At 50.7% G+C, this 27,845-nt stretch overlaps 1 protein-coding gene across 1 annotated transcript in view; it reads left to right on the top strand.

The window, feature by feature from the left end:
• syn2b (synapsin IIb) overlaps positions 1-27,845 on the top strand; it is a 628,186-nt gene that overhangs the window by 454,373 nt on the left and 145,968 nt on the right. The window contains exons 6-7 of the mRNA XM_072472583.1: positions 16,013-16,075; positions 16,581-16,723. Of these exons, the coding sequence (XP_072328684.1) occupies positions 16,013-16,075; positions 16,581-16,723 (206 nt within the window). The remainder of the gene's footprint in view (positions 1-16,012; positions 16,076-16,580; positions 16,724-27,845) is intronic.

The following is a 27,845-nucleotide window of genomic DNA, read 5'->3' as shown; positions in this document are numbered from 1 at the left end:
TAGGTATTACGGTACCTGAGAGGCTGAAGTACCATTGGTAGAACCTATATGCTTGCCATTGGCTAGAGTGCTTAATAGCTCTGCCCTGATAGGTGGGGTATAAGAAACCGTGCCGTCCCAGCAGCCCTCATTCTGTACCTGAGCTGCTGGGGGAAACATCTAGCTTATTAAAGCCTTCAGTTGTACTACAACCTCGTTTTAGTGGTCATTGATCGTGCATCACAGGCCACCCCCTCTAATCGCCAGTACCAGCACCCCTGCCCGAGGTGAGTGACACCCCACAATAGGATTGCCAAATGCCCCCCTTCATGCCAACTTCTGGCCACGCCCTCTTCAACTCCCATCATGCCCGCCCCTTAATTCCTCCCCTTCAGTCCCTGCCCCATTCAGGCCCCTTCCAGCCCCACCCCCTTCAGGCCCGACCCCTTCAGGTCCTACCCCCTTCAGGACCTGCCACCTTCAGGCCCTTTCGGCCCCACCCCCTTCAGGCCCCACCCCTTAGGTTCTACTCCCTTCAGGACTTGCCACCTTCAGGTCCCACCCCTTAGCAGTAACAACCTGGCAGTGCCAGGATGCATGTCCTGACCACCCGGGGGCTACAATGCCGACGGAGCCCCATAGCACAGACATCACGTTTGGTCTTCATTTGTGGAGAGCAGTAGTGATTTGTGCCAACTTCACGTTGTGCCAGTGGGTAGGAGAATTGCAGGAGCCAGGAGAATCCATCTTAGAACTGAATATGCTCATCTAGTTCACACCCTCACACCAGCTGGAGCTGGCCAGGAGCATCGGAAACTGTTTGGCCCCCTGCCCAAATCCTGTTTCGGGCCTCTCCTGTAATTGTCCCGACATAGCGAGGTTTGTGCCGGGTGCAATGTGGCCAGAGAATCACGTCCCTTTTGAGCAGTAACTGATAGATTTAATATGCAGACTAATAGACCCGGAATTAATGCAGTAGGAAATGGAACACTTTGTATTATCTCAAATTTTTTGCTTGGTCCTTTACTTATACATTTATTATAAATAATCTGACTGATTAAAATAAATGGATGTGGAACTTGGCACCTTATCATTTTCATCTTTTCCATGACTCATAATTGAATTAAACATTTGGATAAAGTTCTGGGTGATAATGTGTGTCTAGTTCTGAACTTGGAAAGGAGAGAGTTGTACTTCATCAAATATAATAAATGGATTTTAAGAGACCGTTTCCATGGATTTAAAGAGGGTATAATCATTTGGTTAACCTAGGAATGTGGATACCTCTCACAAGCACCATGCAAGAAATATCCATCCCTGGGGAACATAGAGTATTTGGGCAAAAAGAACTGCTGGTCGTACGAGTAAGAGGATGTTGCAGATTGCGGTGTTGGGAATCATAACCACTTGGATGAAGAGCCTTGAGATTATAATCGTATTGGTACTGCCTAAAGAAGAATGATGTTTGTGAAGCATCAAATGAATGTGCATGCACTGGGAGTCATCACAGGCAGTGTGCTGAATTGATTACCCATATGTACAATATCATGTTGGATGGCGTTGCAGCTCAACAGTCCACCATGAAGCATGTGGCAACTCCAGGGACATCCACAGAGGTGGCTCATATTTCAGAGTCCAAAGGGAAGCCGGTGCTTCTACCATTAATACCTGAACTACTGTCCTAGAAACCTGGTATGCCAGGCCAGATGGCGCTGTCTCTTCCAGCTTCCAAATGATGGGAACTGAATTTTTTACTAGCACCTTAGATGAACTCATCAATCTCACCATTACCATTCATTTGCACAGTGGCATGTGGATGCAATGGCCAGGAACATGGGAAGGGCAGAAATGGCTATAGCCAGCTCTGACTCAAACATACAGTTGGAAGGATCTTGTCAATGCAAGGTGGCACAGTGGTTAGCACTCCTGCATCACAGCTCCAGGGACCCGAGTTCAATTCCGGCCTCGGGTGACTGTGGAGTTTGTACTTTCTCCCAGTGTCTGCGTATGTTTTCTCCGGGTGCTCCGGTTCCCTCCCACAGTCCAAAGATGTGCAGGTTACGTGTATTGGAGATGCTAAATTGCCCCTTAGTATCCAAAAGATTAGGTAGGGTTAATAGGTTATGGGTATAGTGTGGAGGCTTTGGCTGAGGTAGGGTGCAGACACGATGGGCCGAATAGTCTCCTTCTGCACTGTAGGGATTCTATGATTAGCATTGTTACTTCACAGCGCCAGGGTCCCAGGTTCAATTCCCGGCTTGGGTCACTGTCTGCACGGTCTCCCCGTGTCTGCGTGGGTTTCTTCCCGGTGCTCCGCTTTCTTCCCACAACTCCCGAAAGACGTGCTGTTAGGCCATTTGGACATTCTGAATTCTCCCTCTGTATACCTGAACAGGTGCCAGAGTGTGGCAACTAGGGGCTTTTGACAATAACTTCATTGCAGTGTTAATGTAAGCCTACTTGTGACAATAAAGATTATTATTATCATGAAAAAGGTGCAGTCTGTATCTGTTCCCTCTTTGGATTTAGTTGCCATCTAACAAGGGCTACTTTCAGTCCAGGAACCCTCAAAAGCAAAAAAGCATGCAGTTAGCTCAAATATTCCAGCCTTCCAGCAGTATCTAGTCTCGTGTTTCAAACACAGTGTTCAAAAGTTGGTACCAAATAAAGGAATGACTGTAAAAGCACTGGGTACATACACAGTGTGGGAACTTATTAATATGATGGTTTTACTAGTTGGTGTTGTGCATGCACAGATGGTTCTTGGTGCATCCATTTTGTTCTCAGTGCACCAAAGGAAACAATGGCCGAATTCTCCAGTCGTTGCGATGCACTTCTCCTGTTGGATGTGCACCCCCGCCTGCGGGTTTCCTGGCGGTGTGAGGTGATTACAATGGGAAATCCCATTGATAAGCAGCGGGAAGATAGAATCCTGCCGCCAGCGACCGGCGCGCGGCCGAGAAACACGCGGCTGGGGGACCGGAGAATACAACCCAATTTTCAGTGAGACAAAATTAGTAGGTTTGGCACACAAGAAGGAGGACGCTAGAAGAATTAGTGAGGGCATAGTTTCGTGGATAGGCCAATAAAATGTGCTGCAAGTGTGTGATAATATATTTTGGGAGAAAAAGCAGGAAATAAGTTAATAAACTAATGGTAAAATGGAGCAGAAAGACATAATGGAGGTATTGAGTAGAAGAGAAAAGAAGTAATGATCAACCTGTGAAAGGCAGGCATTAGGCCACCATACTTTAAACTGTTTGAGGCCCCTCAATAAAGAAACCAATATGAATGTAAAGTAATACAAATTGTAAAGTATAAATTCACCAGGATGATACAATAGATGAGAAAATAATAGGGTGCAATCATCCGGCCTCGTTGCTCTCGCTCAAGCGAAAGAAGCCGGTGAATAGTGGGAGGGGTCTAAAACGAGAACCGCACCAGGCGCCAAACAGATTGCGATGCAAACAGCCCACTCCTGTATGCAAATTTGGGGTCTCAGCGTAGCATGGTGAGAAACCAATTATCACTACTTAAGTCCAATTTTCATACAATTAATGTGAGCCACCCCATATCCAATGTCCTGCTGTCATTCATCGGCTTCCCCCGCAAATGCTCATGCTGGCGCCAATTAGTACTCCTTTTTAAAAAGGTGAACCTGGCAGAAGGGCTTCTGTGGGGAACCGAGGAGGTGAGTAGCCATCTTTGCTCGCATGCAAAGAGCCCAGGGGTGCTGGGCTTGTCACCCCAGTGCTCAGTGGGGGGTGGGGGGGGGGGGTAGGGAGCGCTCGGCTGGGGGTGGGGTTCCCTCCGCAGGAGTGGGCTGTCATGGGGGGGGAGGGGGCGCTGGTGGGCATCTGGGGGCAACCACTCGCAGCACCATCATGCCAATCCCTGGGTTTTTTACCCGTTCCGGGGACAACCCTTGTCCCAACCCATCTGCCCCAACGACCACCCATAACCCTCGCCGACTGCCGTGGCCTCTGGCCGTGTGGTTGACGGCTATTGCTAATAGGGAATTGGCAGTCATGGTTAAGTGAGTGTAGCACAATCAATCACTCACGAGACGAGATGAGAAGGAGTCGAACGATGGCTTTATTACGCAGACTTCTTCCCCAGCAGCACAGTTACAGAATGCGGCTGCTGGGAGAACCCAGGCTCTTATACTCCGCCTTACTGGGTGGAGCCAGTAGGCGGCTGATCCAGTCGTGACCCAGCGTCTATCCACCAATAGCCTCTAGGCATCACAGGGTACCTTAATACCCCTAATACATACCACCACAGTGAGCACTTCACACAACCAAAGTGAATTCCCGTGGGTGGGCAGGCCATGTAGCATGTGGGAGTCATTGCCTAGAATCCCAATCAGACTTGATGCATGGACACTGTGCCTGAACACTATGGGAGGCAGTACCACATACGCAGCAACCAACATCTGAACACCCACGGGATGGATCACAGCTCCTGGGACATATCCACAGCCAGAGGGTGGGTGAGTCCCGCTGGGAGGGGGAGATGCCTGGAGAGATGGGCTAAGGGTTCGGAGGTCAGCCCGCATTGTGGAAGAAAGTGACAGAGGCATCATAATGGTTGTGCACAAAGGTGTTTAATGTGTTTTACAATTCCCCACTCTCCCGATGGTGCCGAGGTCATGCACCAAGCTTTCCACTGCAGTCTCCACCTTAACAGTGTTGGCCTCGGTGCCACGCATTGCCGGCACTATCTCTTGCATCCATAGCCTCTGGGACTCTTCCAAGCAGCAATGGGTCTGCTGGAGTGACGCTGAGATCTCCCTCTGAAAGTCCCATCTGCATGCTATCGTCTCAATCAGCTCCGAGTACTTCTGTACCACAGGCTCAGCATCAGGCTGGGACCCAGCTGGGTCCTGGGATCCAGCAGCCCTCCAACTGCTGTCTCGTCTGGGGGTCCTTGTCTCCACCTGATGTGCATCATCAGCAGTGTGATGCTCACCAGATTGTGCCTCAGGCCTGTCCACTAACATTTCCCACTGAGGTGTGTATATCTGCGCTGGTGGAGGGTGGGGATGTCGGCTGTGCCACGACTATAACGGTTGCATCCTTGGAGCTCTACTTCGAGGTATTCTCCTTATTGGAGAGGGTACCACCTGGGATTGACCAGTGCCGTCGCTGGAGGACCTGTGGGAGAATGGGCATGTGGTCAATGGGAGGGATGGGTCAGACAGTAAGGCAATAACAACTCATATTTGGCAGGTGCTCCGGGTGGAGCCCGGTGGTTCCTCACCTCTGCGGCGTCTGCCAGCCTCCGCGTGGGTGACCGCACTGTCCTCGGCCACCCCGGTGACCTCCAGGGCATGCTCCTCAAAGAAGGTGAGGATTCTTAAGTCCAGCACCCCTACTGCAGTCTGGGCCCTCTCCCAACGATTATGGGAGAGCTTTTCCTGAGGACTCACAGAGGGGTCATCGTTAGCCACATGTGTGGTTCACAGTGGTGGGAAGGGGTGTGTGAAGGGAGGGTTTAGGGTGGTTGAAGGAGGAGGGGGTATGGTAGTATGCATTAGGGGGTCATGTGGGACTGTGAAGCCGTGATGTCATTGGCTGACAGATCCCGGGTCCTGGTTGGCTGTTGACCTCTAGCTCCGCCCTGAAGGCGGAGTATAAGAACCAGGAGTTCTCCCCCACAGGCCAGTCTGCTACTGAACTGCGGGGAACAAGTCACGCTTAATAAAGCCTCATCGACTTCATCTCTATTCGTCTCTCGTGAGTCTTTGTGTGCTACAATTTATTAAGCGTGCTTAAAAGAACTATGGAGCTCAGGATCATCCCGGAATGCCTGAGGATCAGCCCCAACGCAGTGAACTCAGCAGCAGTTTTCAAACACTGGCAGACTTGTTTCGAGGCCTACCTCAGAACGGCCCCCGGCCGGGTCACAGAAGACCAGAAACTACAGGTCCTGCACTCGAGGGTAAGCCCGGAAATTTTCCCTCTCATCGAAGACGCAGAGGATTTCCAGACGGCGTTCGCTGCACTAAAAAGCATCTATGTTCGCCCAGTGAACCAGATCTACGCACGCTACCAACTCGCAACGAGACGGCAAAGTCCCGGAGAATCGATAGATGAATTCTACGCCGCGCTACTAATTTTGGGACGGGCCTGCAGCTGCCCGCCGGTAAACGCGATGGAACACACGGACATGTTGATGCGTGATGCTTTTGTGGCTGGTATGAACTCTACCCAAATCCGCCAAAGACTTTTAGAAAAAGAGTCGCTAGGACTCTGAGGCATGGGCCCTGGCAGCCTCACTAGATGTGGCCGCGCAAAACGCCCGCGCCTATGGCCCCGACCGCGCGGCAGCCCCTTGGGCTCCGTGGACCCCCGTCGCGACAACCCCCCCCCTCCCCCCCACCCCACAGGCTTGCGCGGTTCAGACGCCAAGTCGTCCCGGGGAAGCCCGCTGCTATTTCTGCGGCCAGGCAAAACACCCCCGGCAGCGCTGCCCGGCCCGCGCAGCGATTTGTAAGAGCTGCGGGAAAAAGGGCCATTTCGCGGCTGTGTGCCGGTCCCGGGAGGTCGCCGCTGTCCCCGGCGAACAAGGATTCCTGCGCGCTTCTAACGCTCCCCAACCCCCCCAGCGCCCCATGTACGACCCGCAGGCGCAACCAGTTTGGGTCCCGGCCACCGCTGTCCAGCGCCCCATGTACGACCCGCAGGCGCAATCAGTTTGGGTCCCGGCTACCGCTGTCCCCGGAGAACAAGGCGATCTGCGCGTTTCTGACGCTCCCCAGCGCCCCATGTGCGACCCGCAGGCGCCGCCATTTTGGGTCCCGGCTACCACGAGGGGAGGAAGGGCGCCGCCATCGTGGGACCCCCCAGACCTGTGCGACGCATGGGGACGGCCATTTTGTCCACCCCCGCCGCCATCTTGGACGGCAACAACGGACCCCAGTGTCGACGGCTCCACGGGGTTCGAGGAAGACGCTCGAGCACTACGATCACGTCTGGCCTCAATGACGCTGGACCAAGCACGGCCCCGGACTCTCCAGACGACGACAACAACGGTGCTGATAAACGGGCACGAGACACCATGCCTGGTCGACTCCGGGAGCACGGAAAGCTTCATCCACCCCGACACGGTAAGACGCTGTTTTTTGACCATCCGTCCCAGTGCGCAAAAGATTTCTCTAGCTGCAGGATCCCACTCCGTACAGATTAAAGGCTTCTGCATAGTGACCCTAACGGTGCAAGGGAGGGAGTTTAAAAACTACAGGCTCTACGTCCTTCCCCAACTCTGCGCGCCCACATTACTGGGATTAGATTTCCAGTGCAACCTGCAGAGCCTAACGTTTCAATTCGGCGGCCCAATACCCCCACTCACTATCTGCAGCCTCGCAACCCTCAAGGTTGAGCCCCCATCCTTGTTTGCAAACCTCACCCCGGATTGCAAACCCGTCGCCACTAGGAGCAGACGGTACAGCGCCCAGGACCGGACATTCATTCGGTCCGAAGTCCAGCCGCTACTGAAGGAAGGCATAATCCAGGCCAGCAACAGTCCCTGGAGAGCACAGGTGGTAGTAGTAAAGACAGGGGAGAAGCAAAGGATGGTCATAGACTATAGCCAGACCATCAACAGGTACGCACAACTAGATGCGTACCCTCTCCCCCGCATATCCGACATGGTCAATCGGATTGCCCAATATAAGGTCTTCTCCACCGTGGACCTCAAGTCCGCCTACCATCAGCTCCCCATCCGCCCAAGTGACCGCAAGTACACAGCCTTCGAGGCAGACGGGCGATTATACCACTTCCTAAGGGTCCCATTTGGCGTCACAAACGGGGTCTCGGTCTTCCAACGTGAGATGGACCGAATGGTTGATCAACACGGGTTGCAGGCCATGTTCCCGTACCTCGACAACGTAACCATCTGCGGCCACGATCAGCAGGACCACGACGCCAACCTCCAAAAATTCCTCCAGACCGCTAAAGCCTTGAACCTCACATACAACTAGGACAAGTGCGTGTTTAGCACAAACCGGCTAGCCATCTTGGGATATGTAGTGTGCAATGGGATAATAGGCCCCGACCCCGAACGCATGCGCCCCCTCATGGAATTTCCCCTCCCGCACTGCTCAAAAGCCCTAAAACGCTGCCTGAGGTTTTTTTCATATTACGCCCAGTGGGTCCCCCAGTACGCAGACAAGGCCCGCCCCCTAATACAGACCACGACCTTCCCTCTGTCGACAGAGGCTTGCCAGGCCTTCAGCCGCATCAAAGCGGATATCGCAAAGGCCACGATGCGCGCCATCGACGAGTCCCTCCCCTTCCAGATCGAGAGCGACGCCTCCGATGTAGCTCTAGCGGCCACCCTTAACCAAGCGGGCAGGCCCGTGTCCTTTTTCTCCCGAACCCTCCACGCTTCAGAAATCCGCCACTCCTCAGTGGAAAAGGAAGCCCAAGCCATAGTGGAAGCTGTGCGACATTGGAGGCATTACCTGGCCGGCAGGAGATTCACTCTCCTCACGGACCAACGGTTGGTAGCCTTCATGTTCGATAATGCACAGCGGGGCATAATTAAGAACGACAAGATCTTAAGGTGGAGGATCGAGCTCTCCACCTTCAACTATGAGATCATGTACCGTCCCGGAAAGCTGAATGAGCCGGCCGACGCCCTATCCCGCGGCACATGTGCCAACGCACAAATTAACCGCCTCCAAACCCTCCACGAGGACCTCTGCCACCCGGGGGTCACTCGGTTCTACCACTTTATAAAGTCCCGCAACCTCCCCTACTCTGTGGAGGAGGTCCGTACAGTCACAAGGAACTGCCACATCTGCGCAGAGTGCAAACCGCTCTTTTTCAGGCCGGATGGTGCTCACCTGATCAAGGCTTCCCGTCCCTTTGAACGCCTTAGTCTGGATTTCAAAGGGCCCCTCCCCTCCACCGACCGCAACATATACTTCCTGAACATGGTGGACGAGTACTCCCGTTTCCCCTTCGCCATCCCCTGCCCTGACATGACAGCGGCCACAGTCATTAAAGCCCTTAACACCATATTCACACTGTTCGGTTGCCCCGCATACGTCCACAGCGACAGGGGGTCCTCCTTTATGAGTGACGAGCTGCGCCAGTTACTGCTCAGCAACGGTATAGCCTCAAGCAGGACGACCAGCTACAACCCCCGGGGGAACGGGCAAGTAGAGAGGGAGAACGGCACGGTCTGGAAGACCGTCCTACTGGCCCTACGGTCCAGGGACCTCCCAGTTTCACGGTGGCAGGAGGTCCTCCCGGACGCTCTCCACTCCATCTGGTCGCTACTGTGTACTAGCACTAACCAAACGCCTCATGAGCGCCTCCTTGTCTTCCCCAGGAAGTCCTCCTCTGGAACGTCGCTGCCGACCTGGCTGGCGGTCCCAGGACCCATCTTGCTCCGAAAACATGTGCGGGCGCACAAGTCGGACCCGTTGGTCGAGAGGGTTTGCCTCCTCCACGCGAACCCACAGTACGCTTACGTGGAGTACCCCGACGGCCGACAGGACACGGTCTCCCTGCGAGATCTGGCACCCGCCGGCAACACGCACACCCCCCCCGACACCAATCACCCCCTCCCTGCCACCGGCGCACCCCGCGAGCGCCCCCTTCCCGGGAGGATCGGTCCTCCTCCCAGGTCCGACCAGAAGTGAAGTGGAAGCAGAAACCGTAAGGCTCCCGGAGACGACAACACGGGAACAAGCACCACCACCGGGGCCAAGGCGATCGACGAGGACGACCAGACCACCCGACCGACTCGTGGCATCGCTGTAACACTACTATATTGTGGACTGTAACGAGAACGTTTTCCTTTTCCCCCTTTTACTGTAAATAGTTCAAAACAAAAAAAAAAAACCTCTGTACATGCTGTGATGACATGCAAAAGTTTTCCTCCCAGGAACAGCCTTGTAAACCCTTACCACCATACGAAGCACCACCCCGCCGGGTTCATTTTTAACAAGGGGTGAATGTGGTAGTATGCATTAGGGGTCATGTGGGACTGTGAAGCCGTGATGTCATTGGCTGACAGATCCCGGGTCCTGGTTGGCTGTTGACCTCTAGCTCCGCCCTGAAGGCGGAGTATAAGAACCAGGAGTTCTCCCCCGCAGGCCAGTCTGCTACTGAACTGCGGGGAACAAGTCACGCTTAATAAAGCCTCATCGACTTCATCTCTATTCATCTCTCGTGAGTCTTTGTGCGCTACAGGGGGTGAAGTGAGATTTGGAGTCACATGGGGAGTTGGCGGGGGTGGATGCTCCCTGGGGGGGTTGGGGGGCTTGGTGTCTACTACTTGTGCTGTCCAGTGTAGGTCGTTGACCTTCTTCTAGCACTGGAGGCCAGTTCTCCTGGTCACACTCCCCGAGCTCACAGCTGCTGCCACCTCATCCCAGGCAGTACTGACTGCCTTGTGGCTGACTCTCCGGGACCTTCGGGGGAACAGGAAATCCCTCCTGGCCTCCAGGGCGCCTAGCAGCCTCCCCAGATCTGTGTCCCCGAATCTTGGGGCTGGTCTCCTTGGCACCATTATTGTGAGCTGGCTGGGGTTGTGTGAGTAAGTGCAGCTTAAGTTCTGCTCCACCTTGTTCGAGGGGGGCTGGCAAGCGGTGGCCCGGTGAATCAGCTGGCGAGCTTTCATTTGCGGCAAGAAGCTTGTGAGGCTCGTTAAGTGGACCAATTAAAGTTGAATTGCATTGCTGGCCTCACTGGACAGAACACCGGGAAGCTCACGGCAATTCCCCCTCCCCACCACACATAAAATTTCTTCCGGAGAATCGCGCCCATAGTTGTGAGGAGAGATCTGAAATACAAGGGGCGGGATTCTCTGTCGGCCGACGCTGTAATCGGGAAACACGATGGGGCGGCGAATTCAGCACCAGCCAAAAATCAAGGTTGACGCTACGGAATGCCATGGTCCAGTCCCTCGATAGCGGTGTGAATGCATTCTACACTGCACGCCGGTGAAGGCCCTGTAAAGTGTACAGTAAATGCCGTTGGCATATTGCTAACGGTCTCCGCCTCCGCCAGGAGGAATTACTGATGGTGAGGTTCATTTCTGGTATTTCAAATCGGGAAACAGGCTTCGTGGTTGCTGAGGGTGTGGGAGTGGTACAGTGTCAAACATTGCTATAGTGTGCTGACAGTTGTGCCGCTGGCCGGGGGGCATTTTCCAGGGCCGGGGGGCATTTTCCAGGGGAGGGGGGAGTAGCAGGGGGCGGCTAGGAGGTGGACCGCGGCGTTGGGGTGGCAGGGCACGGATTGCCATTGGCGCAACCTGCAAGGCAGCCATGTGGCTGCGCACACCGCTGACTGCCCACTGGGAACGTAGTGCCATGAATCTTATGGGTGCTCCCCCCCAGGGCACCCCCTAGGCACCTTCTGGCCCCAGCCAAGCAATCAATGGGTTGGCTGTGCTCCAGCGCAATCAGTACCATGATCTTGGCTTATGAGCGTCGGCAATCATTGGAATTGAGTGAGTTCAGTGTGGCATCAGTGCTAGCCCACTGACAGGACCTGTATCACACCGGGACTGACACCACTTAAGACCACATAGAACACTCGCAATTCAGTCCCAGTGTCAGCCCTTAGTCTCTCAAACAGAGAATTTGTCCCAAGGACATTTTCTACTAGAGGAGCTTTTTAATGATAAGTTTTGATGGGATGAAAAGGGCAAGAACATTCGCTCTGCATCAGCAATCAAGAGAGCATCAATTTAAAATGTTCACTGAGAAAGTTAGAAAGGTTTTGAGAATTTTGTTATTTGGATTTATGGTAGACGAGGAGGAATCCAGAAAGGAGAGTTTGAAAAAGGTTTATTTCCAATCCCTGGTTTAGGAAGTATATACAATCAACAATCCCAGCCCCAGCCGGGACAATTCTGAACCCCAGCTCCTACCTGGGCCGAGTTCTATTCTGTGGAATTAATGAACCTACTAATGGGCCTACGGCCCAGAGCGGGGGAGTTAGTACTCCACGAGGTTCAAGCGAGATTAATCGGGTCATCCCCGTGGATCTCGTGGGGGTTAGGACAGGATTGCTTATAAAATGCTTTGGCATTGGGAACAGTTGAAGCAGAGGTCAACACACCTTTTAAGGGATAAGTAGATGATTTGAAGCAGACAGTGATACTGAGCTATGGGAAAAGCAGGACTGGATTGCTCCGGAAAAGAGCCAACACCGACACAATGGAGTGAATAGTTTTCTTTTGGTTAATCAACAATGCCATGCATGGCTCAGGTATCAGATTACTGAGTCTTCCACAAGGGGATTACTGGGTTCTGGACTTCCATTGCTGTCATTGTGGAGCATAAACCTAGGCTGATTAACGGCCAGACACTATTAAAAAGGAACATCCACCGCTTTGACGTGTTAAAAGTATGACTGACTCAACTGAGAAAGAGATTTGAGATTGACATATAGCCTGGATTCTCCTCTACCCACCGCCAGTAGTGGAGTTCCTGATGCGGTGAAGAATTCCGCTTTGGGGGAAAAAATGGGATTATGCCCCGATGCTCCAGTCCCCCGCTGGCAGTGCCCTACACCAGTGGGAGGACCTAAATAGGTCAAAATGACCCATTTGCATCCTATTAACGGGCTGGGCACCAGATTCTCCATTCCGCCGTAATTCTCCGGCCCTCTGGGCCGGGAATAACATCGGCGTGATTAGTATTTCCCAGCATGGCCCTGACATGGTGGACCTCGCGGTTGGCCAAGGGGATAAGTATTTAAGTTAGGTGACTCCCAAGTCCATCGGAGGGCCCTCCACAATGCAAATCCTGCTCACCCCATCCCCCTGCCCCAACACCAGACCTCCCACACCAGACCCCCACTAAACTACTCCATCAGACCCTTTGCACCAGACCGCCCCACTAGAACCCCATCAGAGACCCCCCACCAGAGACCCCCTACCAGAGACCCCCCACCGGAGAGCATTATAAGAGACCCCTATCCGAGACACCCACCAGAGACCCCCAACAGACTCCCCCACCAGAGATCCCCAAAGAACCCCCCCCCCCACCAATGACCCGCATCGGAGACCAACATTTGAAACCCCCATCAGTGACACCCATCGGACCCGCCCCCACCAGGAACCCAAACATAACAGGGAACCCCCCACCCCCATAGCAGAGAACACCCCTCCCCCTCCACCGCCCATCAGACGCCCCTGACTGGAAGCTAAGGAGCAGCCTTGGCAGAAAGTGAAAATATCCTTTGACCGACAGGCTTCTATTCCAGGAGTAAAAAGCTTTAACTTCCTCTTTTGCTCAGCAGAAAGCACTTAACTGCTTTAGGTGTGGCCATGAGCTATCAATCATAGCTTGATATTTGTGAACATTGCAGTTAATTTTGCAGCAGAGTACTTGAGATACATTTTAGTGTGAAGAGAAATGAAAATAATCAATCCAGACATCTGATTGACTGGAAGCTGTCAATTGCAGGCTACTAAAGTGAATGGAGACCTTGCAGATCAAAGGATCTGAGGGGGTTTAAGTCTTGTGATGTGGTTTTAGCTTTCTATTACAACAGCTGCTTTTTCTCAATACCTGTCTGAGGCAGCAGGTATAAGGCAGAGGTGAGTGCGAAAGCAGTAATCTTTTACCACTGTTTCTGCCTGGACAACTCCTTAGCTTCCAGGCAGGTGTGACTGATGGTGGGGAGGGGAGGGTTGGTGTAGCGGTTCTCTGCAATGGGGGTGTTCTCTACTATGGGGAAGCTCTCTGGTATGGGGGATCTCTGCTATGGGGGTTCCCTGTTATGGGAGATTCTGATATGGGGAGCTTCTCTCCTATGGTGTTCTCTGATATGGTGGGCTTCCCTTTTATGGGGGTCTCTGGTGGAGGTCTTTGGTGCGGGAGTCTGTTGGGGGTCTCTGGTGGGGATCTTTGATGGGGTCTCCGGTGGGGGTCCTGTTGGGGGTCCCTGGTGGGGTTGGTCTGATGGGGGTCTCTGGCGGGGTCATGGGGGGGTCTTGTCACCCTCATGCTTTCTGTGGGGGGGGAGTGACCCAGAAATTCCCATCGTGGGATGGAAGATGCCCCTACTAGGGCAGCATGGTAGCGTAGTGGTTAGCACGGTTGCTTCACAGCTCCAGGGTCCCAGGTTCGATTCCCGGGCTGGGTCACTGTCTGTGCGGAGTCTGCACGTTCTCCCTGTGTCTGCGTGGGTTTCCTCCGGGTGCTCCGGTTTCCTCCCAGAGTCCAAAGATGTGCGGGTTAGGTGGATTGGCCATACTAAATTGCCCTTCGTGTCCAAAAAATGTTAAGTGGAGGTTACGGGGATAGGGTAGATACGTGGGCTTCAATAGGGTGCTCTTTGTAAGGGCCGGTGCAGATTCGATGGGCCAAATGGCCTCCTTCTGCCCTGTAAATTCCATGATTCTCTGATACTTGGCGGGGCATGATTTACGTTCCAGGGGGAACCTTCCTATCAGGCCATCCACTCAAAACGTTGGCCTGAAAGCGGGATTCGTGACAGGATTCCCGCCATGCATAAATTTGCACGGCAAGGGACACTGAATTGTTTCTTGGCGCCGCTCCCAGCATCAGTGTGAAACAAGCAATTCAGCTCCAGCGGTAGAGCATAGTCTCCCGAATGGAAAAACCCTGCCCATACTCTGCGATGGCTATTGAGAATTTTCTCTTCTCCCAATATATAGGAAATAAAATGTTGGACCATAATTTGCTGAATCAGTGAATCTAGCCTGTCATTAATTAAACTGAAGAGGAAATTGGGCACCTGGGAACTGAGTGAACAGGACCAGCAACTGTATATGAAACCAAATTTCTGCAGACACAAGAAATTTGTAATAAAACCCAAAAATGTTGGTAATATTCAGCACATCAGGCAGTATCTGTGGAGAGAGAATCAGTTAATGGGCAGAATTTACTCTCCCTGTGGTCAGTTTTGTGACAATCGACATTTAATTGGGCAGCAGAGTGGAAAATGTGGACCCCAACTCCTATCTGCTTCTTACCTGATTAAATACATGGCAGGAAGGCATGGCAATTAATGTTCAATTACGGGCCCGACCCCACCATTGCTGGTGCTCACCCAACAGGGGACTTGCCATGCAAGAAGCTCAAAAGACAAACACTGTCAGGGCTGCTTGTCCACTAGTCAACGGCCGTCACTTCAAAAATACCCATTCATTCTGACTCTCCGTTTTCATTCTGCTAACCAATTCTCATTCTATGCCAATATGTTACGCCCAATGCCATATGCTTTAATCTTGCACACTAACCGGGACTGTTCCAGAATCCACAGCATTTTGGAAGATGACAACCAATGCATTAACTATTTCCATGGCCACCTCCTTTAGTACGCTGGAATGTAAATTATCAGATTCTGAGGATTTATCAGCTTTTAGTCCCATTAATATCTCCAGCACCATTTTTTGAGTAATACTAATTGCATTCAATTCCTCAATCTCATTACACCTTTGATTCCCGAGCATTTCTGGAAAGTTATTTGTGACTTCCTCCGTGAAAACAGGACGAAAGTAGTTATTTAATTGCTCTGTCATTTCCTTGTTGTCTGTTAGAAATCCTCATATTTCGGATTAGAAGGGACCTACATTTTTCAAGGTAAATGGAATGTTATTTATTGCAAAGGAAATGGAATATAGAAGTAGGGATGTTACAGCTCTACAGGGCATTGGCGAGACCTCATCTGGAGCACAGTGTACAATTTTTGTCTCTTTATTTAAGAATGGACACAATTGCATTCTCTGAACTGTGCACATGAAAATCTGCCCCTTGGTCACCAACTGGCCATGGCTCGTGTCGAACAACCAAATGTAGATTCCTTGGAAGATTTGTCTGCAATAAAGGTGCATTTAAGTGCAAGTTGTTGTTGGCACAAACGCTATAATATATTCATTTGAATTGCTAGTAAATCCTAAAGTTCCTGTTTAAAGAGCAATAAACAGAACTCAATGCTCTTGGTAATATCTGGTATGGCATGAAATATGTTCTATTTAAGCATGGTGTGAATACATTTCTTAAATCTATTGAGAACATTTTCTGTATTTTCAGCTAACCATGCCAACATTTCCTGCTGTTGTGAAGATCGGACATGCTCATTCAGGCATGGGAAAGGTAACAAATCTTTTATAATTGTCTGAGCCAAAAGTCAGTACCAGGTCAAAAATGTTGTTGTTGTACAGAAACGTTTCCCTAAATCCTAAGGTTCTTATTATGATATGTTATAGGATTATAATATGATAGGACTGTATTTCTGTGATGGGGCTAACTAGCCCACTCTGTCTCTTACCGACTGACCAAGTGACTGAAAGATCAGACGATTATTTGTAATGTGGGCCTAAACCTTTGATGTTGCTAAGCCGAAGCTTCCTTCCGGTTCTAACCCCAATATATATTTGATCCATTAGCCAAAAGTTTACATCAAATTTTATTTCATGCACTGTGAATGATATTATGCAATGGAAATGTGATGCAGGTACTTTGCAGAATCATTTCAAAATCCTCACTGAAGAAAATTACTTTTGTAATATTTCAGCAGAAGCACTTCATCTGATTATTTTCTCTTCTCTTCCTCTCTTCTACCTTTCCCCATATGCTGCCTTTTGTTGGATGGTACCAGGTGAAAGTAGAAAATCATTACGATTTTCAGGATATAGCAAGCGTGGTAGCCCTAACAAACACCTACGCCACAACAGAACCTTTCATAGACTCCAAATATGATATAAGGATTCAAAAAATAGGCAATAATTACAAGGCTTACATGTGAGCAAACATTATATATATTTCTCTGAAAGTAACATTTTGTAATTAGAGTATGTTTCAATGACTTCAAAATGTAATTCTTTTGTGTCTGTGAATTCCAAATCCTCTTCCGTCTTCATTTATTTTTAGTTGATTATTTTCCATAGTTGTAAGACATGACACCGTAAGATATAGAAGCAGAATTAGGCCATTTGGCCTATCGAGTCTGCTCCGCCATTCAATCATGGCTGATATGTTTCTCATCCCCATTCTCCTGCTTTCTCCCCATAACCCCCAATCCCCTTATTAATCAAGAACCTATCTATCTCCGTCTTAAAGACACTCAGTGACTTGGTGTCCACAGCCTCCTGCGGCAAGGGCTGAAGAAATTCCTCCTCACCTCTGTTTTAAAGGGTCGTCCCTTCAGCCTGAGGCTGTGCCCTTGGGTTCTAGTTTCTCCTACTAGTGAAAACATCCTCTCCATGTCCACTCTATCTATTGTAATCATATGAATTATTTTTTGGTATAGCCCCACTGTGGTTCATGCTGTATAGCAGGTGAGCACTAATTTTGATAAGTTGCTACAGGCCGAAGGATGTTTCGAATCACAAACTGGAGGGTGCTGCAGTTCCAGAATTTCCAATCTTGTCGAAAAAGCTGCCAATCAATAATTGCAGCAGGCCATTCTGGGCTGATTTAGCATTGTGCTACAATTTGCAGAGCATGATGTAAATTGACACAGGCAATTGATAAAAGAGTTGTGCTTTGCTTCTGTTGGAGAGTATGAGATTGAATAAAAGATGCATGTAGGCCAGATAAAAATGGCATTCTCATTTATTTTGATAAACCCAACTATTAATATGGTTGAGGATTCCTTCTATGCATGGTATTTATTGGTACTGCATGTTTTACCATTGAGCACTGCTGCTGCACACATGGAAATATTTATTTGCTGCTGCGAGTTATTAATTAGGAATACTGTTACAACATGGGATGGCAGTTTCATTTTAAAATTCAATGCACCCAATCAAGATGCAAAGTCAGTAAGTAAACACAGTGGTTCCTGCCTAAAATAAACAGTGCATTTAAGTTAAGACGAGCAATTTTGAAATCAACATTGGTACAATGATTTTGACTATGGCTTTTTGATCAATGTAACTAACTGTTCATTTTAAACATGGATGTTTTATGTGCTGGTAATTGTACATATTACAGTATAAAGACAAAAACACCCATACTTAATGGTATTATACTTGCAAACAAGTGTTGGAGAAAGAGGGGAAAGGGGCATTATCTGAAAATAATACGGATAAAATGCTTTCTCCTGAAAATTACTACTTTATTACAGATAAATTATAGCATAGAAACCAGCTATATAGCCCAAAAAATGGCCACTCTCATGCCATCACCACTGTCGGTACATGTTGTTTTTCTATTTGTCACTGGGCATGTAATCTGTAGATTCCCATTCTTGAAGACGTCCTGCTCCCACACATTCCTCTGGCACGATTTAATGGCCGCCTTGCGTCCGGCGCAGATCAGTGCACGCCAGTTAGATAGCAGGATGAGCCGAAATTGGGATCCACACCGGGTGCTGATTGGTTCGCGATCTAACCGGCCCGCTCCCATTGGCGGGTACCAGATTCTGCCCGGACGTGGCGAGACACCAATTGACATCAATTAAGGGCAATCTCCATCTCATTAACGAGATGGACGCCCAATCTAACGGCCTCCTGGGATATAACCGGCTTCCCAGCGAGAGGTCACGTGGGCACCATTTAGAACTCCTATTTAAAAATGGGAACCGAGCACAATGGCGGCTGTGTGGATCAGAGGAGGTAAGTAGCCATTTTCATTTTGGTCATGCAGCCCAGGGGCACTGATGGTGCTGCCCCAGTGCTTGGGGGTGGGGGGAGTCCCTTAGGGGGGATAGGCCTGGTCGGGGAGCTGGGTGCCATCGATCGGGGGTCACCCCTGAGCTGGGAGGGGGGGGGGGGGTGGTGGGCACTCACCATCTGCGGCACCTACAGGCCATTCCCCCAAATCGTGTATACTCATAACAGGGGCAACTGCAGCTGCTGACCGTCTGTCCTGCCAAACATTTCCAGGACCGAGCCCTGTGTGTGGTTAGATGGTGAAGATCACTTTAACTCCCTTTGAATGTGAACAACCTCTGCCTGCACAGTTGAAGGTTAGTTGTGAGAGCACTTCACAGCTGCAAGTTGCGTTGGCTGCTTGCTCCTGCTGGTGGCTACAAATGTCTGGAGGCTGCTTATGCTGTTTCCTCCCTTTTCTGTAGCCCGAAAGAAGGACAGTTTTTTTAAGATACCTGGGTCCGGGCTCAGGGGGACGCATGAGTCCAGAAGGCAATCCGGTTTGAAGCAAGAAGGCGCTGCAGGACTTGGTGCACGACATTAATTCAAATGGGCCACCTAATGATGCTGCTGAAGAAATGCTTTCGCAGATTGCTGATGCTTTTGTTGCTGGTGTAGTGAGTGCTGCATGTAACTGGCACATCGCTGCAGATTAAACACATTGGAAATCAAGAATGTTCAACTGTACCTTGAGCGCCAGTGGAATGTGCAGATGTCAGGATTTGGTTCTGGTGAGATTGGGCCATGGGAGGGCCTGCACAGCTGTGGCTCCTGGACAGAGCATGGCACTGATACGTGGAACAAGTAACACATTGATCATATCTGCAACAAAGTGCTGGGCATGATGACACATACCGTGTGTTTGTTTTTTTGTGAAGATGAACTGATATAGCTTTGTATTGGTACCAATACAGAACAGTGATGTTTCCTTGTTATTTAACGGTTAGCGTGATATGTGGAATGTTACATAGTTAATTTTTAAATCCTTGTTACTGTTGACCTTTTAGTAAACAAAATATTCTGAAGTGCTTTCGCATGGGTACAAGTGTCATGTCTCAAATGAGTTTTATTGCCTAGCATTCCAATCAAACTGTGAGGCCTGGACACTTTGCCTGGACACTTGGTGCTCAGCACCACGGAGGCAGCAGCCAACAGTCAAAACTCTGGAGCTGGGCTTCAGCACTGGGGATTTCCCTGCAGCCAATGGGTGAGTGTGTGGATTGGGGGAGGGTACCTGAGCCCAGTCCCCCGAATGTTCCCCGCAGGGGTCTGGGAGCTCCTGATGTGGCCGGCGGTGTGTGTGCAGGGCGGGGTCTCCCAACACAACTAGGGCGGCACAGTGGTTACCACGGTTGTCTCACCGCACCAGGGACCCAGGTTCGATTCCCACCTCGGGTGACTGTCTGTGTGGAGTTTGCACTTTCTCCCCGTGACTGCGTGGGTTTCATCCGGGTGCTCCGGTTTCCTCCCACAGTCCAAAGATGTATAGATTAAGTGGATTGGAGAAGCTAAATTGCCCCTTATGCTGAGGTTATAGGGTGGGGGGTGGGGCCTAAGTCGGGTGGCCTTTCTAAGGGTTGGTGCAGGCTCGATGGGCCAAATGGCCTATAACTGTACCGTAGGGAATCTATGAACTGGCTCGGTGGATGGCACTCTGAGACAAGGTGGGAACTGTAATGGTGGAGGAGGCTTTGGGGGTTTGAGGGTCCCGGGTGGAAGGTGTAACTGATAGTTAGTCTCTCTTCCTCTCCAATTCCTTACTGATATAATAATATGGATGACACTAGAGTCTGCAGCGGCAGCCCTCACGGTGCTGGTTGTAGTGATATCATGGTTGTATTATCATTCACCGACTGACCACCAGGAGTCTCATTAATATATAAGTGAATGTTAAGAGTCAGGTGACCTCAGACTGACCAGAGAGCTGGGAGAGAGATTGCTTGCGCATGTTCATACTGTTATTCATCTGTTGTTTTGTATATATTTGACCCACAGTTAATGTTTAAAAAAAAACATTTATAGCTTTAGCTACAAGTGTTCTTGTAATATATATCAGGCCATCCGGCAAGAACATTACACTGCTGGCTGCCTATGTGACCAGACGCCGAAGAACGTGGCAGAAGCATCAACACCGGCTTGAGGCAGCACCACATCTGAAGGGGGCCACCGCACACCTTGCAGACCTAGCCGCCCATCAGACCAGGGAGAGACCCAGAAGTGGAGGACAGCGAGGGCCCTAGGTATACAGGTGTTGTTGGTCATTCGAGGAGATGACAGACTGCATGTGCGCAAGAGGCTCTGTTTCAACGAGGTGATGGTGTGGCACCTGTGTCATGTCCTCACAGACTTGGCACACTGTGGAGGAGGAGGATACCCACTCCTGGTAGCCGTGAAGGTCACTGCAGCCCTGACTTTATGCCACCAGTTCATTCCAGGTCTCGAGCAGGGACTTATGCAGCATTTCCCAACTTACAGTCCACAAGTGAATCCGGGAAGTCACAGATGCCCTGTATGCCCATGCTGCTGATTATATAAACTTTGACCTGTAACAAGCCCATCAGATGCCCGGGCAGCAGGATCCTCCACCATCTCCGGGATGCCCCAGGTCCAGGAGGTAATTGATGACACGGATGCCACCTTGCGCACAATGTCTGTGCACACTTCCCACGGAGTGTGCACGACAGCTAAATCCTGGGACACTTGGAGAACCCCAGTGTCTTCGAGGACCACCCCAGGATAAGGGGTTGGCTCGTGGGGGATAACAGGTACCCGCTGAGGTCCTGGCTGATGTTGCCAGTGCGGAGGCCGGAGACTGAAGCGGAGACCTCATGTTATGAGGCCTATGTTGCCACCTGAACTTTCATCGAACAGGTGATCAAAATGTGGTTCCAATGCTGAGACTGCTCTGTTGGTGTACTACAGTACGCCCCTCAGAGGGTCACCAAGGGTGACGGGCCTAGGTCTGCACTGTCTGCTATGCCCTCCACAACCTGGCACAACAACGGGATGATGTGTTGGAGAAGAAGGAGGAGCAGGAGGAACAAGCAGCCTCATCTGAACAGGATGAGGAGTGGCTGGGCCAGGAGTAGCTGGAGTGTAACATCACTCCAGGGTGATGGGTGTGTGTTGGCACTGTAAGTGGGTCAATCTCCAAGGCAGACTCCTGTATTTCTGCTGACAGCGTGCTTGGGACAGGTCATCCAGGTAAAGGGACAGTGGATCCTCACTTCTGTGACACAGGCCAACCTCACTGTCAGTGACCCCTCTGTCCTCAGTCAACGCCGCGTTCCCAGGGCCCGTTCCTCAGAGGTGTTGCAGACTCTGATGTCCGGCACCCGGCTGCCTGTCTAGGCCCTTTCCTGCCTATTATGTGCTAACTTCTCCTGCGGGAACAAAGAAAGCACTGCACTGTAAATTCTATGATCTAAAGCGTATCGAGAGCCGCACACTTGATGCATCAGAGGGGATCTATGGCAGGTGACATGTGTGAGCACCAATCCTGGGCATGGGTGGGTTGATTTGATTTGATTTTGATTTGATTTATTGTCACATGTATCGAAGTACAGTGAAAAGTATTTTTCTGCGGCCAGGGGGACGTACACAGTAGACAAAAAGAATAATCAACCAAGAACATTGACAAATGGTACATCGACAAACAGTGATTGGTTACAGTGTGGAACAAGAGGCCAAACAAAGCAAACACACGAGCAAGAGCAGCATAGGGCGTCGTGAATAGAGTTTTTACAGGGAACAGATCAGTCCAAGGGGGAGTTGTTGAGGAGTCTTGCAGCTGTGGAGGAGAAGCTGTTCCTATGTCTGGATGTGTGGGTCTTCAGACTTCTGTACCTTCTGCCTGATGGAAGGTTCTGGAAGAAGGCAGTGCCTGGGTGTGAGGCGTCTCTGATAATGCTGTCTGCATTCCTGAAGCAGCGGGTGGTGTATACAGAATCAATGTGGGGGTGGCAAGCTTGTGTGATGCATCGGGCTGAGTTCACCACACTCTTGCGATCTTGGACTGGGCAGTTGCCATACCAAGCTGTGATGCAGCTGGATAGGATGCTCTCTATCGCACATCTGTTTACGTTTGTGCTGGTGGGTCCCAGGGTGTGCTGGGGCACAGGTGCAATATGATACTGGGGGGGGGGGGTCGAGGTGCCAGCAGCTGACCTGTTGGTGGGGGAGGGAGAAGGTCAGGTTAGTGACAGGCGGGACTGGTCCCAGGGGACTGGTGTCAACTTACCCATGCAGCCCGGTGGAGGTCATTGCTCTTCTTCCTGCACTGGACGGAGGTCCTCCTGGTCACGCTGTCCGAACTGATGGCCTCTGCCTCTGCCTCCCATGTGGTATTGGCGGGCCAGTGGCTAGTCCTCTGACCCCCTCGGGGGAACAGAGTGTCCAGTCCCGTCACCGCAGCATCCAGCAGCCTGGCCAGGTTGGCATCTCTGAAACGTGGAGCAGGTCTACATGGTGGCATGGATGTGGGCTGACTGGAGTGTGTTCAAAGGGAGAGTTTATGAGTAGCACTCCCTCGTTAGTGAGGAGCTGCCGGGCATCGCCCAGGTGAATCAGCTAGTGGGACACCGTTTCCGCCATGATGCCCGTGGGAGATCATTTCAGGTCCTAATTGCTGTTAGATATGGGCCGCGGTTTCATCAGGTCGACTGTCAGGAAGCACCCGCGAAGTCGTACCTACTATGGCACTTAGAGCGTCTCGTGTTAGATCGGGCACTAATCCCCTGTTACAACTGTATTCATAGCTGAATTGCTAATCACCCCTCTCCTCAACTGTCTCTCTCCCCAGAACATGGTACCACTGTAATCATTTGATGGCCCTGCCCAGAGACCTCATCCTGCCCGCAGGATGTCAGTTAGAGAGGACAATTTGTTTAAAGCATTCTGCTCTATTTTGTTTTTAATTTTTCCAATTAAGGGCCAATTTAGCGTGGCCAGTCCACCTACCCTGCACATCTTTGGGCTGTGGGGGTGAAACCCTTAAGACACGGAGAATGTGCAAACCCCACATGGACAGTGACCCTGGGCTGAGATCGAACCCGGGACCTCGACGCAGTGAGGTAGCAGTGCTAACCACTGCCCCACTGTGCCACCTAGCAGCATTCTGCTATAGAGTGACCTCCCTCATCTCTGTCATATGGATAATCACCATTCCTTCCTACCACTGCCAAAGATCCCAGTCTGGTGGCTAGCCTCTAAAACTCTTGTCTAACTAGTTACCTGCTGAAATTTTTGCTCCAGAAATCTTTCTTCCTCCCCAATATGTTGAATTGTTTCCAATTCCACCTGAAGCTCTGAGACCTTGACCTCAAGTAGTCCCAACCAAAAGGGGAAAAAAGGGGAACTAAGAATACTGTTCCGAACTGATCTTGTATACTTTAAAATGGGACACCAGTAAAACGGGAAATAAGAATACTGGTCTCAACTGTTTTTTTCCTTCTGGCACTGGGCAAACTTCCTGCAATAATGTTTGCCTGAGTTAACATTTGTTACATCTCAAAACATCCTGCAGGAATAAGAACAGAAAATACTGGAAATGCAGAACAAGTCAGGCGGCATAGGAAAGATAAACAGAAAGAGATTCTCCTGTCTCCGACAGCGAAATAGTGTTCGGATTTTGGCCGGAGAATCACCGTTGGCACCGAAATTGGGGACGGCACCGCTTTTGCGATGCTCCACCCCCTCCAAAACGGCGTACTTGTACCCATCGGGATGGCCTCAGGATGTCACCTGAGGCCCTCCCCCGATGTTCCCCCCCCCCCGATGTGCCAAGTTCCCGACGGCGTGGGGCGAGTGTGCTCTTTTTTCCCGGGAACCCGGCGTGGCGGCTGCGGACTGAATCCTGCGCCGCCACAGTCGAGGTGGGGGGGGCGATCCGCGGGCAGGGGGGCACTGGTGGGGGGTGGTCTGGGGGTGGCAAGCCTGGCCAAAGGGGGGATGTGTTTGGCAGGCCAGATCCGCCCGCCTCCACCATGCGCATGCGCAGCCACGGAGCCGGCAATTCTCCGGTCGTATCTGCAGCTAGAGCCAACGCTGCGTGCCTGCTAGCCCTCCACCAGACGGAGGATCGGTGGAGGTTATGTGCCCTTTTTTCGGGCGTAAAACGCCACTGTTCCCACGCTGCCGTCAGCACCTAGTCTCCCAAACTGAGTATCCAGCCCAGAGTTCATGTTTCAAGTTGATGACCTTCCATCAGAACTGAGTATGATTTGTTTGACTGAACCTGGGTATCCCAATGACACATTGTTTAACAATGGCAAATAATATCTCTACAGTTTCACAAATTTAAACATTAAACTTCAGCCAATGAGGGGGGAAAACACACAAGATATTCTAAATTACTTACCCGGGACTGAACCCTACTCATGAATTTCCACCTCTGTCAAACGTTCACTTTGAAAGTTATTTTCGCTCAATACCCATCTCACTCCATTACCAGGTAATGGAGTTTTCTGCAAAGTTTTCTCTGCTGAAACTTCTAAATCTGAAACATAAGAAAGCAGTTTAATATAATTAAGTTTTAAAGCAGGAATATTTCTGAAAGTAGTTTTTAAAATGTAAATCTAAATTATTTGAGCTGCTACACTTTTAACAGAAAGATTTTATGCATATTTTTAAGATAGAAAATAAAATTTTCCAATAAGATTACCTTGCAACTCCGTCTAATAACTATTAAATTAATTGTATTAATTGTTTTTGTAGCAATATAAGTTTACAAGATATGCTGAAAAATGCAAATAAATAGTATTCTCCTGATAACTGAATCGAAAGATGATAATTAAATGGTTAGCAAATCCAACATTGAAGCGATTACCAGTCTGTGTGTGAAACTGAATTGTAAGTTAATTACATTTGGATGTAGAAAGAAACAAAGCCACAAGATACTTAGGGTGCAATTCTCCGGCCTCGTTGCAATCTCGCACGAGCGAAACAAGGCTGATGGATAGTGGGAGAGGCCGAAAATGAGAACCATGCCAGGTGCCAAACAGTTTGCGATACAACCGGCCCGCTCACGTAGACAAAATCAGGATCCACCGTCGGGTGCGAGAAACCATTTATCACCACTGAAGCCCTATTTCCGTACAATCAATGGGAGCAACCCCATATACAACGGCCTCCTGTCATTCAGCGGCCTCCTCAGCATGTGGTCACCCTGACACCGATTAGTATTACTTTTTAATAACGTGAACCTGGCGGAAGGGCTCCTGAGGGGAGCCGAGGAGGGGAGTAGCCATCTTTGTTCACAACTGGGCTTGCTGCCGCAGAGCTCAGCGGAAGGTGGGACTCCTTGGCGAGAGGTGGGGACCTTCCGCAGGGGTGGACCGTCATGGGAAGGTGGAAGGGGAGGTGCTAGGGGCGGCAACCGCGCACAGTTCCACCATGCCTACCCCTGGATCATGTGTACCTTTCCTGCGGCAGCCCTTGTCCCTGCCAGTTGTATCACAAACTGTTTGGTGCCTGGCGCGGTTCTCATTTTCGGCCTCTCCCACTATCCATCGGCCTTGTTTCGCACATGCGAGATTGCAACGAGGCCGGAGAATTGCGTCCAAAGTATCTTGTGGCTTTGTTTCTTTCTACATCCAAATGTAATTAACCTACAATTCAGTTTCACACACAGACTGATAATCGCTTCGATGTTGGATTTGCTAACCATTTAATAATCATCTTTAGATTCAGTTATCAGGAGAATACTATTTGTTTGCATTTTTCAGCATAAGTTGGAAACTGATATGACCACCCATAACGGCCACCGATTGCCGAGGCCTCAAGCCGTGCGGTTGAAGGCTATGGTAATAGGGATTTGATAATCGTGGTTAGGTGAGCACTCACACAACCCCCAAGTGTCTGGGCGGGCCATGTAGCATGTGGGAGTCATTTCCTAGCAGCCCGATAAGACCGTGATGCCTGGACACTGTGCCTGAACACTGCCGGAGGAAACACCACACACGCAGCAGCCAACATCCGAAGAGCAAGGGGCTGTGGCACAGCTCTGGGGACATGTCCACGGTGAATGCAATGGGGAGGGGACCAGTGCCCAGTCCAGGTGACATTATGTGTGGGTGTCTGGGGCACAGGGTCTGGGGTCCATTGAGAAGGGCCCTCTGTGACCGGGAGTATGTGGTCAGGGCGTTCCAGGCATCATGGGGAAGGGAGCGGGATCAATGGGGGAATGGAGGGTCCCGGGGTGGGAGCCACTGCTGTATGGCAGTCTCCCAATTCCTTACAGATATTGAACGGTATGGATGGTATTTTGGACCCCGCAGAACAGTCCTTAGTGATGTTGCTGGTAGGCCGGGCAGCCAGACGCTGGACACAGCAGCAGCAGCAGCCCACATACCAAACCCCACCCCACATCAAAGAACAAAGAACAAAGAAATGTACAGCACAGGAACAGGCCCTTCGGCCCTCCAAGCCCGTGCCGACCATGCTGCCCGACTAAACTACAATCTTCTACACTTCCTGGGTCCGTATCCCTCTATTCCCATCCTATTCATGTATTTGTCAAGATGCCCCTTAAATGTCACTATCGTCCCTGCTTCCACCACCTCCTCCGGTAGCGAGTTCCAGGCACCCACTACCCTCTGTGTAAAAAACTTGCCTCGTACATCTACTCTAAACCTTGCCCCTCTCACCTTAAACCTATGCCCCCTAGTAATTGACCCCTCTACCCTGGGGAAAAGCCTCTGACTATCCACTCTGTCTATGCCCCTCATAATTTTGTATACCTCTATCAGGTCTCCCCTCAACCTCCTTCGTTCCAGTGAGAACAAACCGAGTTTATTCAACCGCTCCTCATAGCTAATGCCCTCCATACCAGGCAACATTCTGGTAAATCTCTTCAGCACCCTCTCTAAAGCCTCCACATCCTTCTGGTAGCGTGGCGACCAGAAGTGAACACTACTCCAAGTGTGGCCTAACTAAGGTTCTAAAGCATCCTGAGCACCCGGCCGCCCATCAGGCCAGGGAGTCACCCAGAGGGTGAGTTCTCTGACGACCCAGTGTACAGGCTTCACTGGTTGTTTGGACAGATGGCGGACAGTGCGTGCCGCAGGAGACTCCGCCTCAACAAGGAAAATGTGCAGCACCTGTGTCATGTCCTTGCAGACTTGGCACCACGTGGAGGAGGGGGACACTCGCTCTCGGTGACCGTGAAGGTCACTGCAGCTCTGAACATTTACTCCTCTGGATCAGTGGTAAACCACTGTATTGTATTATACCTACTGTATGTAACATGCCTGGGCTTGCCCCTGCTGGCT

The sequence above is a fragment of the Scyliorhinus torazame genome, chromosome 13 (genome assembly GCF_047496885.1).
Source record: "Scyliorhinus torazame isolate Kashiwa2021f chromosome 13, sScyTor2.1, whole genome shotgun sequence".
In the NCBI taxonomy this organism is placed as follows: Eukaryota; Metazoa; Chordata; class Chondrichthyes; order Carcharhiniformes; family Scyliorhinidae; genus Scyliorhinus; species Scyliorhinus torazame.
The sequence above is the reverse complement of the archived record's forward strand: the minus strand, read 5'-3'. Positions and strand labels throughout refer to the sequence as shown.